Raw genomic sequence first — 18,934 nt, 5'->3', positions numbered from 1 at the left:
TTACTTTCTTATTCATTTTTCAACTGCACACAGAGGTACAAAGAGCAGTGTTCAAAATATGAATATAGAAACAGGCTAACAACAGACGTGATTACAAACACAATACACTTGCAGCAATGACCTTATATTCAGCAGAGGAGAGCACTGAGGTGAAATGGAGGGTTCGCTGAATGAAAAAAGAGGAGGGAGAAACGTGCCATCGCTGACAAGGTTGATGTTCAGGGCGCGGGAGAGCACTGACTTTCTTTTTCCAGCACTAGGACGGACAGCGGGTCCCTAACAGCCCACAAGGGAGAGAAACACACACAGAAACCGCCTCATTTCCCTTTACAGACCATATCTACGCGACGCAGCCGCTCCAGATAAGCAAACAGGGTCTATCTCGGCGAAAAAAGAAAAACACTCTAGGAAGAAAGTGACCTACCTACCAAAAGTTTCCAATCCCCAAACAATTGCGAGTAACAAACCTACTCTCAAAGTCGGGGGAGGAAAAAAAAAAAAAAAAAAAAAAGGAGGGGAGGGGGAGAAAAAAAAAAATAAGAAAAAAGCCCACCAAGAACGACCTCAGATGCCACAAGCCCTCGCAACCCCCTCGCGGCTCCGCGCTGGCCCCGCCCGGGGGGTCTCGGCCGCGGCGCTCACCGGGGGCAGGTGCGGCCGGCGGGGGCTGCCCCGGGGACAGCCGGGCCCGCACGGCCAACAATGCCCTTTACATAACGCGGGCCCGGCCCGCCCTCCGCCAACAACGCCGCTATTATGGCAGGAGCGCTCCCGGCCGCCCCGCTGCGCAGCAGCGCCCGCGGGGATGCTCGGCGGGCACCCGCCGCCCCGCTCCGGCCCCGCCGCCCCACCTGCTCTTGAGGGGCTGGCTCTTCAGCTCGTAGTACGTCTTGGGCTCCTCGTGGAACTCCTCGCCCACCTCGAAGTCCGGCACGATCCCCGACTCCGCCTGCATCGTCGCCGCCGCCGCCGCTGCGAGAGGGAGAGACGGGAGGTTACGGCCGCGGCGCCGAGCGAGCCCCGCCGCGCCGCCCGCCCCGCTCGGCTCGGCCCCGCTCACACACAGCGCCGCCGCCCGCCCCGCCTGGGACTTGTAGTCCGCCCCGGGGCCGGCCCGGCCGCCTCCGCCCGCCGCGCACTACAACTCCCGCCGCGCCGCCCGGGAGGGCAGGGCCGCGCCGGGGCCGCCGCTGTCAGCCGGGAGCGCGGCGAGCGCGGCCCGCCCCATTCCCGTCCCGTCCCATCCCATCCCATCCCATCCCATCCCGGCCGGGCGCCACCTGCCGCCCCCTCCCTGCCCGCCCCGCCCCCGCAGTGACGTCACGCGGCTCTGACGGCAGAGGTGCCGCGCGTGACGTCACGCTGCCCCGCAGACCCCCGGCAGCGGCGGGCCGGGATTCTCCCTCCGCGCAGCGCTGCGGGTGTCCCCTACAATCGTAGATTGATAGAATGGTTTGGGTTGGAAGGGACTTTAAGACCATCTCGTTCCACCCCCTGCCATGGGTTCACCCTCCCACTAGACCGGATTACTCAGAACTCCATCCAGCCCGGCCTTAAACACTTCTAAGGATGGGGCATCCATAACTCCTCTGGGCAACCTCTTCCAGCGCCTTACCACCCTCACAGCAAAGAACTTCCTCCTAATATCCAATTTAAACCTACTCTCTTTTAGTTTGATGCTCAAGGCGTGGGAGAGCATTGACTTTCCAGCACTAGGATGGACAGCGGGTCCCAAACAGACCACAAGGGAGGGAAACACACACAGAGATCGCCTCATTTCCCTTTACAGAGGGATCCCTGGTCTTGTCACTACATTGCTCTTGTAAAAACTCCCTCTCCCATCTTTCCTGTAGGCTCCCTTCAGGTACTGGAAGGGACCGGCATAAAGGGCTCTTCATCTCCCCTTGGGAACATCTGGCACAGGGTCTCACAGGCAGCAGGTGTCCAGCTGCAAACAACATTCCCATGCAGCTGCAGACTCAGGAATCAGCCTTGCCAGGGTTTCAGTCAGAGGGGAGTGGAGTAACTCGGGCAGAGGAGGGTGTGACAGGTTTGAATGCCAACAGCAGAGATCAACTGATGACAGTGTGAGACATTTATGGTAACTTTCTACGCCAGGTACAAAAGCAATGGGCTTTGCGTCCCAGGACTTTGCACTTTTCCAATTAAGTTCCCAGCACGAGAACCGACAGCTCTAAAAGGCCTCCTTTGAACTTTATCTGCCTTTATAAATAGTCTAAAGCTCATAAACATTGCGAAGAAAGTTGCAGTAAAATGGAACATTTGAAGCCAACTGGGCTTCAGTTATTGGCAGCAGAAATATTTTAGTGCCACCTCATCTTCCAGATCGGCTCCTGGCATGGTTAGGATACTAAGAGCAGATAATCTCAGGACACAGAGGTGGGAAGAGCCTCTGCCACACACCATTGTACCCACACAGATGACAGTCCCAGGGAGAGCTGAGGAGGGAGGGCTGGGTGGGAGGGTGGCAAGGAGGTCTCAGCACAGAGGAGTTTGGGTGGTGTCGGGGATCAGAGATGTCTTGTGCCTGCTCAGCCCTGTGAGCGATGGGGTTGGTCCCTTCTGGGGTTCAAAGACCCTGGAGGGTCCCCACTCAGGGCTCATCAAATGATCCTGTTTGGCCTTTGTTGTTTTCTTCAGTTTGGAGGTTTGGTGCTGCAGGAAGATGGATTTCAGGAATGGGGCTCTGTTTCCATGTTGAAGAGATTGTGTATCAGCACTGACTCTCAGGAGGTTCCCCTTCACAATCCAGAGAGCCAGAAACCTTCCTCAGCTCCGTCCTGTCTCCTTACTTGCTTCTATTTTTCCACATGTGGGTGACAGGAACCCCTCGTTTCAGAAATGCCATAGGAAATTTGATTCATGGCATTTCCCCAGAGCTTTGACCTCAATAAACAAAGGCACGGCACAACTCAAAGGCCCGGGACATTTGAGGATGCTGTTGGTAACTGATGCCTTAATAATTCTGATGCCATCTTATCACTCCAAGCTAAAATCACACCACTCCTGTTGTGCCAGCAGAGCATCACTAACTCCAACAGACCAGATAAGCCAGAAAAGAGGTTTTTCCATGCATGCTTTTCTCTGTCACAACTACTGAAGCTGCTCAGGGACTGATGCACCAGGGACTGCTCGCACTGGGCTGCCAGGACCCCTGCTCATTTCAGGCAATGTGAGATTTAATAAAATAAACACAAGAACTTTAGCTTGGTTTAGAAATTTAAGTCCCAGGTCATTATGCAGCTGCCAAACTCAAAGCAGTGACTTAATATCAAGAGTTATTGCTTTAATGAATCAGATACAATAAATTGGATAAGGCCCTGAAGAATGTTCTTTTGAGCCCACATTGGCAGATGGCTGGGATGGCTCGACAGAGGAGTAGGCTTGCTAACAGTCCTTTGGGCAAAAAAAAAAAGCAACCAACAAACAAACAATTAAAAACAACTTAGAATAAACCCACTGCTAAGCTACATTTATAGCCTCAGCCCCTGTGGGTTAGGAGGTGTTGCTGAGGAACTGTGGTTTCACAAGTGAGAAATCACTCCATGATTTGATGAAGGGAGTAAACAGCAGGACTCATCTCTTTGCAATGACTTTGCTTCTATTTTTCCAGGTGTAAAAATGAGATATTCTCTTCTGCTGTTAGAAATGTGCGGCTCTGTTGTAATTATAGCACTGGTTCTAAAGAGCAAAGATCTCATATGCAAATACCTGTCCTTGGCAATGCTGCTTCACTTGAGATACCACAGCTTCAGCAGGGCCAGGGTGTGCAGCTCCCAGGGAGAGAGGAAGCTGGTTTGCTTTTCAGCAGACACTGAATCTTTTCTTTCTCTTTCATCCTTCCTCTGTGCAACGCATTTATCTGGTGTTCAGGTTCTCATTGCACCTGGGCTAACTGGGACCTTTGCTGAGAAATACAAAGTGCTCTTCCATTCATAATAGAAGGCATTCATGTCTATAATATCTTATTAGAGTTTATCTTTCAGGGTGAAAGAACAATACTTCCACTGTGCCTAAGCAGGATACTAATACATAAGCATGCCCCAAAACAAACATGATGCTTAAAAATGAATACTATTATGCCAATATTGAAGTTAAATTGCCATAAAGAAAATTAGATTAACCGCAAAATACATATTAGGTGAAATTATAGATGAAGTGACTGTTGTGCTGCTGCAGGGTTTAGATTTCTGTAAAGTTACTCTATATAGCTGGAGTTCTGCATGGCTCTGTTGATAGTTTTGCAGTTATGGATGTCAAACTGCTTTAGGGAGGTGAGCAAGAATGATTATCCAATTTAGCAAAGTGAATAACAAGACACAAAAGGGTCATTTGTCAAGCATCAAATCAGTGGCAGAACATGAACTTCAATCTAGTGTTTGCATTATGGGCATAACCCTACTAAGAGTCTTACTAGGTAGTATTTCTGTAGTATTGTCACTCCACTAAGGGCCTACAAGCGAGTCTCAAACACTTTAGGAGGTAAAGTCAGGTTTCATCAGGGATAGTCTTGTATTCCCATACAGGGATCACTGGGAACACAAAGCTTGGTTTTCTATTGCTTGAAACCAGCCTTACTTTCAAGAACAATTTAATGCAAATCACAACCAGAATAAAACAACTGTGTCTATACTGACAACTATGGCACTGGGTTTGTGGCCAAGTTTTGGCAGCAGAGGGCTACAGGACAGGGTTGGAATCTGTGAGAAGCTGCCAGAAGCTTCCCCCACATCCAGTGGAGCCAATGCCAGCAGCTCCAACATGGACCTGCCACTGGCCAAGGCCAAGCCCATCAGTGATGGTGGCAGTGCCTCTGGAATAAAGAATTTAAGAAGGGGAGGAAAAACAGCACAACAGCAATTACAGCCAGAGAGAGGAGAGAGAAGACAACCCACAAGCCTTTCAGGGTATTTTCTCTTCCCTGACCAGCTGAGGAGGGCAGTGATGGAGCTGTTTTGGTGGACACCTGGCATCCAACCAGTCACCCCACCACAACTGCGAGTCAGTTTGCCCCTTTGAAGGCAATATCCCATTGGCCCACATTTATGTTATTTACTATTTTCCCATTTTTCAAATGGAATGAAATTTTCGTGCCTTGCTGAGTCCTTCCCAGAGTTGCAAATCAACATCTTCAGCACTAAAGGCAGTCTCAGTGCTTATATGACACTTTTGTCTTGTTCCTCACCCAAACTAACCTAACACCCTCGAAAGCCATCAGTGACTGCATCTGGGCTCCCCAGTGCCATGCAGACATCTTTGCTCTGGTCAGCATTGTTCAGTTATTTTTCAAGTGATGGGTCTGATTCTGCTTAAGCCATTGAAATGTGTTCAGCTTATTAGGCAAATTCTCCTTTTCAGATTGGATTCTCAGCAAGACTGAGAGAGCAGCACAAAGGTTCAGGAGACTGAAGGACTTTGGTTGTGCAGCTCTCAAGAAAGGTTTATCAGAAGACACAGCTCTTCCTCATTCTGAACCAACATTTCCTGTGATTTCAGCAATGATTTTCAAGATACCATGAGGTGCACAATTTAATGTGCAGCAAGCACATTGGGCAGAGCCAATACTTTTCCCTGTCTTGATTCCTCTTTGAAATTCCCTTATTTGTAGTATCCTCACTTATAATTCTCATAATTTGTATTTTTCTTCTTCGGCACCATTTAAAATGATTCTCCCATCAGTAATGTTACTCAAACCACAGTCTGAGGATCTCTAGTTGACAGCAGAGAGCAACAACATAGATTGATATCTCTATAAGCAGGCAAAAAAATTGACACACAACTCAGTTCCCAGTTTGGAAGAAGTCCCCCGCACCAACTATTTGTGCATTCATGTGAAGAGGAAAGGAAGCAGTCAATGCTGCTATTCAAAAAAATAAACAGACATGTGATTTAATTTTGAAGAAAGTTCCCAGACTTTTGCATTCATACTCTGTATCATACACTGTGAAATTCGTGAAGAGAATGCAATTTACCCCTGCAGACTAAAAGACAAGAAGTTATTGCTCTTTGTCTCCCTGCAAGGCAGAAGACTTGTGTGAAAGCTTTCAGCATTGAATGCAACAGAAAGGGGGCATTTAAGTGGGAACTTCCAGTGCCCGTGGGAGATTACATAGTCTCAGAGGAACATCCCTGTCCTGTTTGCTCCACCAACTGCATATATCACCAGTTAAAATCTTCCATCCCCAATGTCTCATTTCTTGTCCCAGTTTCTTTTTCTCCAGCCACCCTGTTTCTTTGCAGACCCCTCGTCTGTCACCCATCTCCTTCCCTCCCCAGCTGCCACCCCATCTCTTTGCCCAGCCAAGACACATTTCCCCTCTTTCAGATCTCCTTCTTCCTCCCAGTGATACTTTCACACATTTACTCCAGATTTAAATCACAGTTGCTGCCTACCCTGAGGGCTGTTTGAGCTCTGTCTTCAATAGGGTGCAGTTTTCATCCTTTCTGCTTTCAAATCAAGGGTTTTCCTTCTCCCCACTGAGGAAGATAAAACCAAACAAGCTGCTCAGCTCCCTACAGACAGCACCTCGGAAATGTAAGGGAGGGGAAATCCTGCTCCCATTTAGGGTGGAAAATGCCCGAGAGGGATGAAACCCGTGGAAATTTAACTGTTGCATTGCTGTGCATATACCAGGTACAGATTTTCAAAGAATACTTTTTAGCCTGATTGTCACAAGAGCAGCACATGGCCTATCTCTGACATACATGAAAACCAGCAGCCACACGCAGCAAGATAATTTTTCCAAGCTTTGTCACTTCTCATGCAGGGCTTTACTAGACAGGCAGAAGCAACCAGATGTTTTGAGAAGGAATCCAAAAACCATTTTATGAGGGAGAAAAGCAGGCCAACTACCCCACATCTCAGCAGGACAGCCTTGCTCTCCAAGCCTGCCCCACGCGAGATGCTGTTGCCAGCTCTAATAATTTCACTGCAAAGTTTGCATTTGTTTCTCTTAGAAAAAGTTTGGAGTTCTCAGATTGAAAATGAGCCCCCTTGTTACATGAATACCCCAGGAGAAATAAGGATAATTCGTATTTTAAAATATAGATTCTAAGAATGTGTCATCAGTTTGGAACAAAGTCTGAAACCCTGTCAGTCCCAGGGTGGTTTTATCAGCAGAATTGAAGGAGTTTAATTCTGCAGCTGGGGCTCCTGAATGAATTATGTTACTCTAATGAGTCATCCACTAATTCCTAGTCCTCCCTTTCTTCATCTCTGCCATATTTGGATAGGTAATGGAAGAATTCAAGGGGGAACTGGACAATCTCTCTTGTTCAATATCCTTGTTTTGATTTTCACATGTTCCTCTTTCCAGATGCTAACTCATGACACTGGTTACCAACAGCAGCGGTGCTGCAAACAGAAGCTGGAAGAGCAATGTCATTCTGACTTGGCTTTAGGGGGGAAAAAAAAGCCTAGACTGGGGATTAAGTCATTCCCTCTGGTTCTTCATCAAAAGAATAGTCTTCATGATTTCCATGCTGGAGACTGAGCTTGGTAATAAAGGCGGATGTTCCTGGGTCCAGAGGGTGTGTGTGGGTCACAACTGCCTCTGCAGGGAAAAATGGTCAATCTTCCCTGGTCTGGGGAGGTATTCAGGGAAGGGTTTTGCAGGATAGAGAGGAGAGCCTAAAGGACTCTTGCCTTCAATCCATGGCCTGGAGAGTAGGATCTGACAGGCTCTAAACTGGGTTTCCAGCCAGTAACACCCAGTCACCCTCAGAAGTGGTGACTGTGCATTTCCAAGTGGAGAGGTAGGGAGTTGGCCTTTTCTTTAAGAGAAAGCTGAGGTTCTCCTGAGCTAGAACAGCTCTCAGAACTGCTGCCTTGGGAATGACAAATCCAGGGCCAAGAACACGGTCAGAAGAGCTGGCAGCAGCCTATGTGTCATTGGCTCCTCCTGAGGACCAGAGGGTTATTCCTACAGTGAGAAATCATTTGGGTCTCACTTCTCAAAGAAGGCACACAGACTCATCCTTCTGAGTTCTTGCAGGATCTCTGGGGAGGAAAGGCAGCAGCAGAAACAGCTAGAGCTGGACCCCAGCAGGTATTACCGACTGGCACTCAGACATGGCCATGGACAGGCTGGGAACAACTACTTGAAACTCAGTATGAGTCTGTGGAATGAAGTTTGTGAGGGCAAACCTCATTTGGCCAGCACAGCATTGCAAATCCAGTTAATTAAACTGTTGCAAAGGCCAGAGCAGACGTAGATAAACCAGGTTAAACTCTCACTTATGCTGATTTAATGTTAATTGTGTACAGCATCAGTGCTAGTTAAACTGATTAGAGAGTTAACTGGTTTAAATACATTTGCCGTAAGTACTGGTGCTGGTTTAACTGGACTGCTTTAAAATGAAAAGCAAACTGTACAACTCTGCCAATTTTTCCCTGTTGTATTTAAACCAGTACCACCTGTAGAGACATGTAAGAAACTGCTTTTAACCAGGAGCAAAGTGCACCAAGAACAGAGGACTTGGCCCAGCAGCCCTGATCTCTGGTGCCCTATTCTCAGCTTTCCTGAGAAACTGTAATCTTAACGTCAGCAACACTTAGGTCTAAATCTGTTTCTCAAAAATCCTGTCGATAAAAGGTGAGACCAAAATCACAGCCCGTTTTCCAAAATACACATAATGTCATCAATTTAGGGGGAAGGTGTTTGTTTCATTTCCCACTCTCCAATAACAATTTTGAATGGAAAAAGCATGGATTTTTCAGTGAAAACTTTCTAAATCTTTCTGGTTTGATACAGTCCCATGACTGCTTCCTGTGCTTCATCTGTCTTTTGAGAGACACTTCATTACAAGCACTATCTGAAGAGAACAAAGGTTTTTTTTAACATTAGAAATACAGACATTAGTATTCACAATGAGTTCAAACACCAAGACCTTCATATTTCTGCTTTATATCAGGCCCTTATGCACACATCATGAAATACAAACCCTCCCCAAATGTCTTAAATTACTCACTCACTTGAAACTAGAATATCAAATATTATTCTAATAAATACTGAAATATTCTCCACCTGAAGTCAGTCCCTTTTTCCCCTTTATCTACAGCAATTCATTACTGTGTCACCACCTAAGTTTGTCTTCAAACGAAAATTAAGCAGTGAGAGAATCAGAAATCCAAAGCAAAAAAAAAAAAAAAGTCTTTAGTACATAAAACCTGCTGAGACTTGTGGGGTTTTTAAAGCAGAGTGTTTAAGGATAAGGGCCAATTTTCTGAATTTTTGTCTTACCTTTCACATTTTGGATGTGCAAAAAGGATGCCTTCAGCTAGCAAGACAGTGTGGCAAGTATTTTAAATCTGTATTATACAGAGGTAATTGATAGCATCAAGGGCCAAAACTATGTATAGCTGAGATCAAAACTGCCCATACAAAGAAAAAAGCTCCCAAAACTTTTCTTGAGTGATCATTAAATGCTTTACTTATAATGTGTCCCCACTTCAGATCCCCATAGGGATTTAATACTTTTTCCCCCCCTCTTGTCTCTCAGCAGGCTGCTGTTTGATGTGAACATGCAATGTAAGGCTGTCATTGCCTCCATCTACCTGGAAAGGATAATTTGCCAGATAATTTTTTTTCTTTCTTTAAAGAGGCTTTGTTAAAAAGAGGGAAGTTAAACACCTGATAGCCCAGTCCAACATGCTCGACGTGAATCCATCAGACCCATCACCTGCTTGTGAGGGAAGGCTGTTCATCAGCCATGAAGAAAGGATGTCCCTTCCCATAGTGTAAATCCAGGGAGGAGTTTAAATGTTTACTTAAAATACGTGTTCACAAGAAGCAGAAAATGAGGCAGCTTGCCCATAGTATGCCTCTGTGATTTTGCCCATCTATTTACATCCCTTCATCAGCTCTTACCCCACACTTCCTTAGTTCTCTGTTCATGCAGCACTCATTCCCATCAGTGCCAGTCTGTGAAGAGGCAGGGAAAACATTCACATCAGATGTCACTTTGATATTCTCTGCTCACCCAACTAACAACAGGGCACCCAGTGTGGGAGCAGTGTTGAACTGCCCAATGACCCCAGATGCTCTTTGGGAAGGGCCCCTATGACTGTAAAACCATAAAGCCAAGGCCTGGCATTAGCTTTGAACCCTGGGGGAAGCATCAGTGTCCCCAAAACACATAGGCATGGCCCCAGCAGTATAGCTTGAACCACTACTGCTTGTTTGGGAGAGTTCCTTTTGCCAGTCCTTTGGGAAGCACCAATGCTACTTTCTGTATTAGGAGACTTGACAGAGAATAGCACAGCCTGGACCAAACTGTACACAGCTAAGTGACTTGAATACATGAGCAGACACATGCCTTAGCCTTCCACACCCTGCCCAATGATGTAGTGCATGAGAACAGGGTATTCAAACTACTTCAGATGGCTTTAATTACTTGGCACAGCAGCTTCCATGGATATGGCTTAAAGTGAGCTGCCTCCTCTCCAAGGAGCTCGTCAGTGAGAATGCCAGACCTGGAGCTCGTGCTGTCTGCTTTCCCAGCAGTTAATGCCATTACTGTGGCAAAATGAAATAAAAAGCACACTCTGTACAGATGTGGGAGAATGGAAGAAATACTCTCTAGTGATTTCCATGAAAAGCCATTGCCCAGCAGGTCTTAATGTGAAGTTATTTGCAACACAAAGGCCTTGCTCAGCAGGAAGTCAAGTCTAATTGGAAGGGTTTAGTCTAGAGTAACCAAAGTTACCTGATTTCATAACCTTCCCTTGCTCATCTGTGCTGTCCTGGCTACAGACCTCTATTTGCCCATGGACCTCCAAGCAGTACAGAACAGCCACGGCTGCTTTGGTCCAAAACTATAAACCAGTATCAAAGAATCCAGTACTTGCCTCACACCCATGTCTTCATCTAGCTAATTAGCCCTGATCATTGCTAGAACCTCCAGAAGTCTTTTAAATTTCAATAAAGGCAAAGAGAAAGCTACATGTTGTAGCTCACAGAGGTTCCCATATACACCAGCAGGAGTTCCTGTATCAGTTACACCTGATCCTTATCAGGGGAGAGCTATTTCTGAAGTAGATTATACTGTCTGGAGCTGATAAAGCCTACCTCACTTAATTTTCCCTGGCAGTGTCTGGATTTACTGGAACCAAGGAGGTATTGGGGGCTATAAGCACTGTAGGATCAGAGCTCAAGATGTGTGGAAAGCCTGAAGAAGGTGCTATACAAGCCAAGGAACCTAAGTCCTGCTTCTTATAAAGAGATAAATCCTGCCCCGTTCATGTCAGATGATCACAAGACATCCCAATACCTCTCTATCCTTTCATGGAAAATCATCTTCCTCCCCACAAAGAAGGGTTTTTAACCAGCTGCTGCATTTCTCATCCACTGTAAGTGCAAAAGGCACTATGTCAAGCCACTGTGATGTCATCCTTGATGTACCCTGCTGACATATCATCAGATATGTGACTGAGACTGATTCTCATAACCCCCTCCAGAGCAGTACACACAGGGTCAGTTAGCACCTCTGGGACAAGGGTTTCCTTGGGAAAGGACATTTCCATTTGAGGCATGAAAGTCCCTCAGGTCTCTGTTACCAGGGCTGTCCCAGTGCACCCCTTCAGTTTTCACCATTGTCTGCAAACCAATCTGCAAACCTGCAAAGCTCCTGCACCCCTTGCCCACCCCTCCTGCTGCAAGGCACCGGGTTTGACTTAGCCAAACTGCTAAGCAAGAAGCACACAGTCACTGTCACTGCCTGGTGTGGGCATCAGAGAGGTCAGGGCTGCTGGATGTTGCTCTGAAAGGCCAAGGAAAGGCCACCCATTGGTGATGCTAACTTGTCTCAGACAGAAAATAAAACCACATCATTTATAATTTCTACATATTATTAGTAGAAGCAGCTCAAGGTGCAGTCACTGGCACTTCCCTGTATTCTAAGCGTTCATCAAGCTTTCCTTGATGTTAGCAAGTCTATTAATAAAGTGTTGTAAGCAATCAGAACTACTCCACCAGCCTGGAAGGGGGAGCGTTGGTGACATCGTGTTCCAGCTGAAAGTCATGTAAAATCCTCTATACCTTTTTCTGAAAGACATCGTCGTCATCATCATCAAATATAAATGTGCAGTCACAGCACCTTGCAATTGATGGGAAGTTACAGGCCCTGTTAGAACTGCAGATCCTCTCCCACTGGTGGTGAGTGAACAGGATTCTTGCCCAACTTGGGCATTATCAGTAAAATTCAGCAGCATGTCCAAATGCAAAGAAAAAAGATGTAGCCATACATTGACCTTCCCGTGCCTGCTCTGCCCCTTTGGTTTGTTATGTGGCTGAGCATGGGCTGAAGCCTCCATGGCCATTGTCTCCCTGGGTGATGGAGAGGGCTTTGCCCTGGATCTCAGCAGCAGGGTGATGCCTTTGCTGACTGCAGACACATCTGAAACCCCTCGTCAGCACTCTGGGGAGATGCTGTCTGAGCTCATTGCAGAGTGTTAACACTGGAAAGATCCTGTAGGCCTCATTAGGAAATAGTTTTGTTCTTGAGTCTCTGTCTTATTTTTTAAAGCACCCAGGAGACAGCAGAACGACCACATTTCCTCTTACACTCAGTTTTCTGATGGGGGGCCTGGAGTCCTCACTGCCAGATGTTGCCCTGATTTCATACAATCCATGTGACACAGGCATCAATGCCAGCAGCCCCATTTGCCTGTGATGTCAATGCACACAGCAGCCAGGATACAGTTCCAGGGGTGGCTAACAGGGGCATATGGGCAAGATCATATATTTTAGATTCAGTGTTTTGGTTCTAAACGTGTCTTGCTTAAACCACCAAACATCGAGCTGCTTCTGCTCAGCATCACACCACCCCCATGCTTACTCTTTGTCACCATTCTTGCACATGCATCACGCTATTGATGATATTTAGGTATATTATTTTAAGTGAAAAATTAAGAGTGGGAAAAACAAACAGTTACTTCTTTTATCCAAATTCAGTCTGGATTTCTATAAGATTCTCTAGAAAATTGAATTATTATTGTGAAGAAAGAAGTGTGTTAAAACTGTACCAGTGCATATATTTACAGTCTCTCCTACACTCAGCCTGAAGAAATAATTCACCACAAATAATGACATTCTGTTCCCATTCCAGTGTTGCCCACTTTCTCAGATCTCCATGCAGGTGCAGCACAAATCAGAAAGAGACATCCAGACCAGAGAAGGGCAGGGAGCACTTGCTGCAAGGTCTGGGAGGGCACCCACAGCTTACCATGCTCCTGACCTGTTTGATTTTCCCTTCCTTTGCTATCTAAATAAAGCCAAAGGGAAAACCCACCTGAAAAACACTCAGTCCAGCAGCACTACAAGCTGCTGTCTGGTTTTAGACCCATCAGAGACTTGAGGGAACCTTTCTAGTACCAAACCAGAACAGAGCAGCTGAAGAAATATGAGAAGTCTTCAAAGACTCATCTGGGAGACAAAAAGACCTCCTGTTTTGATGTCAGTGGATTAAAGATGCTAAGCAAGGAGCTGGTCCTAGGACCTCACTGAGTATGTTGCCTTGGTCAGAGAAAACTCTGGACCTGTTCTCCTCTGCTAGAAAGGGGACATTAAAAATGAGAAGGAAGCAGAGGGGAATTCCAGGGAACTGAGTCAGGAAGCAGAGAAAAAACTTTGTTTGTTACATGTCTGGCGTGCACCTGATTGACATTTCACTCTTAAAAATGCTCCCAGTAGATAAATTCAGATAAAGGGATAGAGGTCTTATGATTCAAACACGTGTTGAATAAGAAACCACATAAATGAAAATATCAAGGATACACTGACTGATGAAGCAATGAGCTCTATTCTGTAAACATATTTTCAAAGGAAAATCATGTGCCTTGTGTAAAAAAAAAGTTACTTTCTTTTGGCAAAGCTCTATGAAAGTTCAGTAAGCCACATCCAGTTACTTACAGTGGGATCTGAAACTTGCTTTAGGCTGCTTTATATCCTGAGGATTTATTTCTTTTAGCAGCACCGTCACATTCTGTCCATGAAGTGTCACCCTGTGACACAGCAGCACACCAACAGCACCAGGGCTTCCAGGCAGAATCCTGGGACTCTTGGACCATGTACCACCAGGGAAGCTCTGAACTTGAGCTCCTATTCCTGCTGGCTCCCAGCTACAGTTGGAAAGTGAGGCGGGAAAGTCCTTCCAAACAGTTGCTCACTCATCAAAATTAGGTCACTAAGGGGGAAGAAATGTCCCCGCAGATTGTAATAGTGAGAAACTTCCTACGTGAATTATGTGGGACTGGCAGCCTCTATGAATGCCACTCAAAGCACCCTCCCACCTCCAGCCTCCTGTGGAGAGGGCATAGGCAATGGGATTTTTCCATTCTCTTAACAAGGTTTTTCCTTTCACCCATGCCCAGCTTCTCTGGAACACTTCAGAGTGGGATTTATTGAAATACCTGTGGACTGAGTGCTAGAGAAGTCCAAAATCCATGGTGTGGGGGTGTGCCTGCAGCTGAGAGTTGCCACACCTGGCTGCCCAAGATCTCTGCCCTGAATCCCACTGGAGTGCATGGACCATTCTGCTCAATGGGCCCAGGATGTCAAGCAGCTCCTCTGCAAAGGCTTTTGCTACAGAGAAAACACAAGAAGCCACAAACATAACCACCAGAATCATCCCCAAAGTGGCAAAATTAAGCATGGCAGTGTGCTTGACAATTTTTCCAGTCCTCATGTAAATCTCTTTTGCTCAGTATTGCTTTGGTTTTCATTTCTCCCATCTAATACACAAACACCAGATTTGTGACATCAGACTGTACTACAAAGGTGTTGCTTGCCACGCTCAGAGCTGCAAGTATGGGCACTTCCTAGCTGGAATTCAGATACCATGAGGTCTATAAACACTACATTTTGCACATATTGCTTCTACTCCTAACTTTAAAAGATCAGTCAACAGAGCCCAAACAATGACAGGAAGGAAATTGGTTCAGAATAGAAGAAATCTTTCCAACTAAAATCACTGAGATGTCTTTGTCTTCAGCTCTGCAGAAATGTCAGCACAACCTTGAGGACATTTATCTGGAATTTTGCACTAGGGTGCATTTATTCCTAGCATTGCCCACAGCCTTGCAAACCAGAGGACTGAGCAACCACATACATCTCATCACACACATACAGCTGTTTGCTCATGTTGAGCGTTAGTGCCTGCTATGAGCAATCCTACTGCAACCAGTGTGATTACTTCCTCAGAGAGGTACTGCTCAACATGAGTAAGAACATTACAGCTTGAGTGAAGGTGTGCGATGACACCAAATGTCAGCATCTCTCCAAAATGCCTCTCCAAGGTTCTTGAGATCTGTTTGACATCACTGTATCAGCAGCTCACACTCTGGGTGTGGGGCCCCATAGGATGCCCCAGTCATCCTCAGGACACAGTTTTATTCTTTTTCAAGAATTCCATTGTCCCACTGCCAGACACCACGCTCCTTGAGGGGTCTTCACAGGGTCTTAAAGGCAGTGTAAGACTTCCTGCAGCAAGGTACCATTACTCCCCAGTCTGCATCCATAGCCATTTTAAGCCTCTTTTCCCTACAGGTGTAGTCCCAAACATTCAATCCAAAACAGAGGCACCAGAGAACATCAGCTGACTAAAATCAAAAGTGCTGTATCTCAACCATCTGTTAAAAAATGTGGGACCATTGACTCATTAGTTTCATCTAACTGTACCAGCACAATAAAAAACCACATGCCTTCTGGAGAACAATATCAACACGTGTGGGAGGATATCATCTCTGCAAGATGGGGTGGGATGTTGTAGTTAAGAACAACTCCCCGGAATTTGCACTGAACTCTGTCAGGTCAGAGCTGCAGTAGATTGGCACTTGCCATGGCTTTATTGGGTCTGGGCCATTCCCTTCCCTGGCAATGGACAATTTGTTTGGGTCCCTTCCTTTGACTGGGGATTTGGTGGTACAAAGCCAGATGGGAGTTTGTCTACTTTTACCACTCTATTTTAGAGCACTTCTTAAGCAATTCACTTTTGAGCTGAAATTATGCAAAATTACCAAAAAGAAGATGTAAGCAGCAACCTCTCCCACCCCCTGTTGGGCTGTCCCAGTCTCATCTGGCAAGTCCCTATTATCTGGGATTGCAGAAATTCTGGGGGATTATTCACAGGCTGACCACAGCCTCTTGCAACAACTTCTCCAGACAAGGAGGAGTGAAAGCTGGTGAAGATTAGTTTAACAGAGTATGCCTCAGTTCATGGGAGCTGCTGAAGAAAACATAAATAATGAGGGAAATCAGTCCTTGGCCGAGTTCAACATCTGAAAGTTAAAGTCTCCTGCTCATGAGCTCACCATGCTCTGCTGAGCAAGTGGAAGGGAAACATTTTCTCTCTACAGCATGACTTCAAGAAAGGAAGTTGTGTGGGCAGAAGCACCAGGGTGACTCTAAATAAAGAGATGTCTCCTTCCCTGGCACTCAGGCCTGGGAGCACTTGCTTTCTTCCAGTTGGGGCAATTTCAATGGCAAGATGTATGGAGGAAAATATTCAATGCATCCTGCTTTAGAGACATTTATTTCTACAGCCAGTTATGACTCCAGCCATAAAGTTTTTATTGCTACCTCGCATGCAGATTATTTATTGTAACTTCCTTTTTTGAGTGGGCTGTTTATTTTTAAGCAAGTGCTGTTACATTTTTCACTAGATTACTAATAGCCACGTGCTCTGGCTGCTGAAGCTGAATAAGCTGATGTAACTCTAGGTCAGGATCTCAGCTCCTTCCTTACCCTGTCCCCAAAGTAAATAGAGAGGATGAACTTGAGGTTTTCTCTAAGAGTCCTGTCTACTTTCCACTTGGAGGATAAGGCAGAGTCCCACTTCCAGCACAGCCACCAGGCCTCTGGGGCATAACAGGTGGACTGAGACTGAAGTGAAACCTCTACCCACCATCAACAGAGCTTTGAAAAGTGCAGGGTTAAGGTAGAACTTTGCATTTTAAATTACTTCTGCAATAGCCCCTTATTAAAGATGCAGCTCTTTCAGTTAACAGCAGTTTAGGAAATTCTCATCCCAGCTTGGGAGACTGCTTTCCAAAGTCCCTGTGTCTCAGACAGCAGCATGATACTGCAGTGTGCACCCAAACACTCTGCTGATATTGGGGTGCTTTGGGAGTTCCTTGGTCCAGCAAGCCCTTGCCTGTGTGTCATGGGACACCTCAAAGCCCCTTCTCCCCTATGTCCTCCATCACCAGATGTTTTAACCTGCTGGGAGCTTCTGACAACATTTTTTGGGCTTGGTTTTTTTGCGTGCATCTCTAAATGAGGAAATAAAAATCGCTCTGGGTTTCCTGAACATGCCTTCTTCTCATGAGAGGAGCTTACTGGAAACACACATTCCTGGATAGGCCAAACAGCCCTGGGCTGCCCTTGCTGGGTGCAGAGCAAGCCTTGTTGGAAAACAGTTGCAACAATCAGGCTGCTTGGGGTGCCTCCTTACTCTCGTCTGTGGTTTGCTCTTGGGCATTGAGCAAGATGGAGCAGGGCCAAGGACCACTGAGCATCACCAGCTTTGGAGTCAGACCTTCCCTCTGTGCCCAGGGGAGCTCACTGAAAATGCTTCATCTCCTCAGCAGTCTGCCAAGGATCTGGTATTAAACACCCCCACTCTTCCCAGAGAAGAGATTTTAAGGGGACAATATATATGTAAGGTTATTCATACTTACAGATCGCAGAGGAAAATGCCCCTGTCCTGCCCAGGACACCACTTCCACAGTACTTTCAGCTGCTGAGATCAGTCTAAGATATGGTACCCAAATATTCAGGTGATTGGTACATCTGTCTGGAACTTCTTACATGGTTACTGAAAAAAAAAAAGAAAATCAATATTTTCTACTGTTCAAAGTGAAGATTACTGAGATAAGCATGCTCCAGATTTCTCCAAAGCTGATGTTTTGGATCAAACCCTCAGCATATTGCCTAATTTTCCATTCTTTTGCAGGAAAACAGTTTACCAGTTACAGGGTGGAAAAGGGCAGCAGGGAGGTTTCCAAACAGCTCAGCACAGCAGCATCAGTCCTCTCATTTAATGACCTCACCATGTGCCACTACAGTGCTGTGCCCCACAGTTCTTGGATACAGAGGTCACAGCTGAACTTCCTTCTTTCATAAGATCAAATCAGAGGTTTTGACCAGCTTCTATAATTAGGAAAGACATATTTCCCTTTACCCCTTTCCACTTGAAATGCCACAAAAGCTCTGTGGAAACTTGACATTTCTTATTTTAGCAAGAGAGATTTATATTCGAGTTTGTGTTTCTCTCAGAGCACTGTCTCAGTCCGATTGCTGTTCAGTAAGGAGCATACAAGCTGTTCCACTAAGCAACTTGGCTTACTGTTTGTGTGATTTATTGCTCAGCCTGCAGTCAGCGTCTAAGCCCTGAAATCCATATTTAATTCCCAGTCCTGCCGTTCTGAGCTGCCTGCAGCAGATGGTGCTGCTGACTCGCCAGGAGCCGACACACTTCCACCCTGCTTGGAGATCCAGGCACACACTGGGAGTGAGTTATGATGGGGAAAGGGCCCAGAGCACAGCGTCTCCCACCAGTCTTGGTGTTTGCCACCCCTCCAAGGTCTGTCCAGCACTAGCTCCATCCCTGCTAGTCTCCAGCTAGAAAGCAGGCAGATTTTAGGATGAGTCAAAGAAAACACATACAGACATTTATTTGCTGATGTGTAGGATCCATTGTGGGAGTGAAAAAATTACCGGTTTATATAGATGTAAACACATTTGGGATGCCACCCTAAAAAAAAAAAAAAAGATACTTTTGTCCTGATGTTTTCCAATTTCTAATCAGAGTTGCTGCACTGTGCTCATTTCTAATTTAATTAGGGCACCCCCTTCTTCCCCAGGGAGAACAGGGATTGGGTCTTTCCAAAATACTAAAAGAGAAGCTCATTTGC

General features: G+C 46.1%; 1 protein-coding gene across 3 annotated transcripts in view; it reads right to left on the bottom strand.

Annotated features, from left to right (window-relative positions):
• MITF (melanocyte inducing transcription factor) overlaps positions 1–1,296 on the bottom strand; it is a 101,956-nt gene extending 100,660 nt beyond the window's left edge. The window contains exons 1-2 of one of the 3 annotated variants that reach the window (XM_027640181.1): positions 1,281–1,296; positions 852–972 (exon numbers count right to left, since the gene is read on the bottom strand). In XM_027640181.1, the coding sequence (XP_027495982.1) occupies positions 852–955 (104 nt within the window). In that variant the 5' untranslated portion in view covers positions 956–972; positions 1,281–1,296. Of the gene's footprint in view, positions 1–851; positions 1,044–1,280 lie in introns of those variants that run through there. The other 2 variants (XM_027640184.1, XM_027640182.1) reach the window with 2 other exon arrangements.
• Between the last annotated feature and the right edge of the window lie 17,638 nt (positions 1,297–18,934).

Source organism: Corapipo altera, unplaced genomic scaffold, assembly GCF_003945725.1.
Source record: "Corapipo altera isolate COAL_440 unplaced genomic scaffold, ASM394572v1 55, whole genome shotgun sequence".
Lineage (NCBI taxonomy): Eukaryota > Metazoa > Chordata > Aves > Passeriformes > Pipridae > Corapipo > Corapipo altera.
The sequence above is the reverse complement of the archived record's forward strand: the minus strand, read 5'-3'. Positions and strand labels throughout refer to the sequence as shown.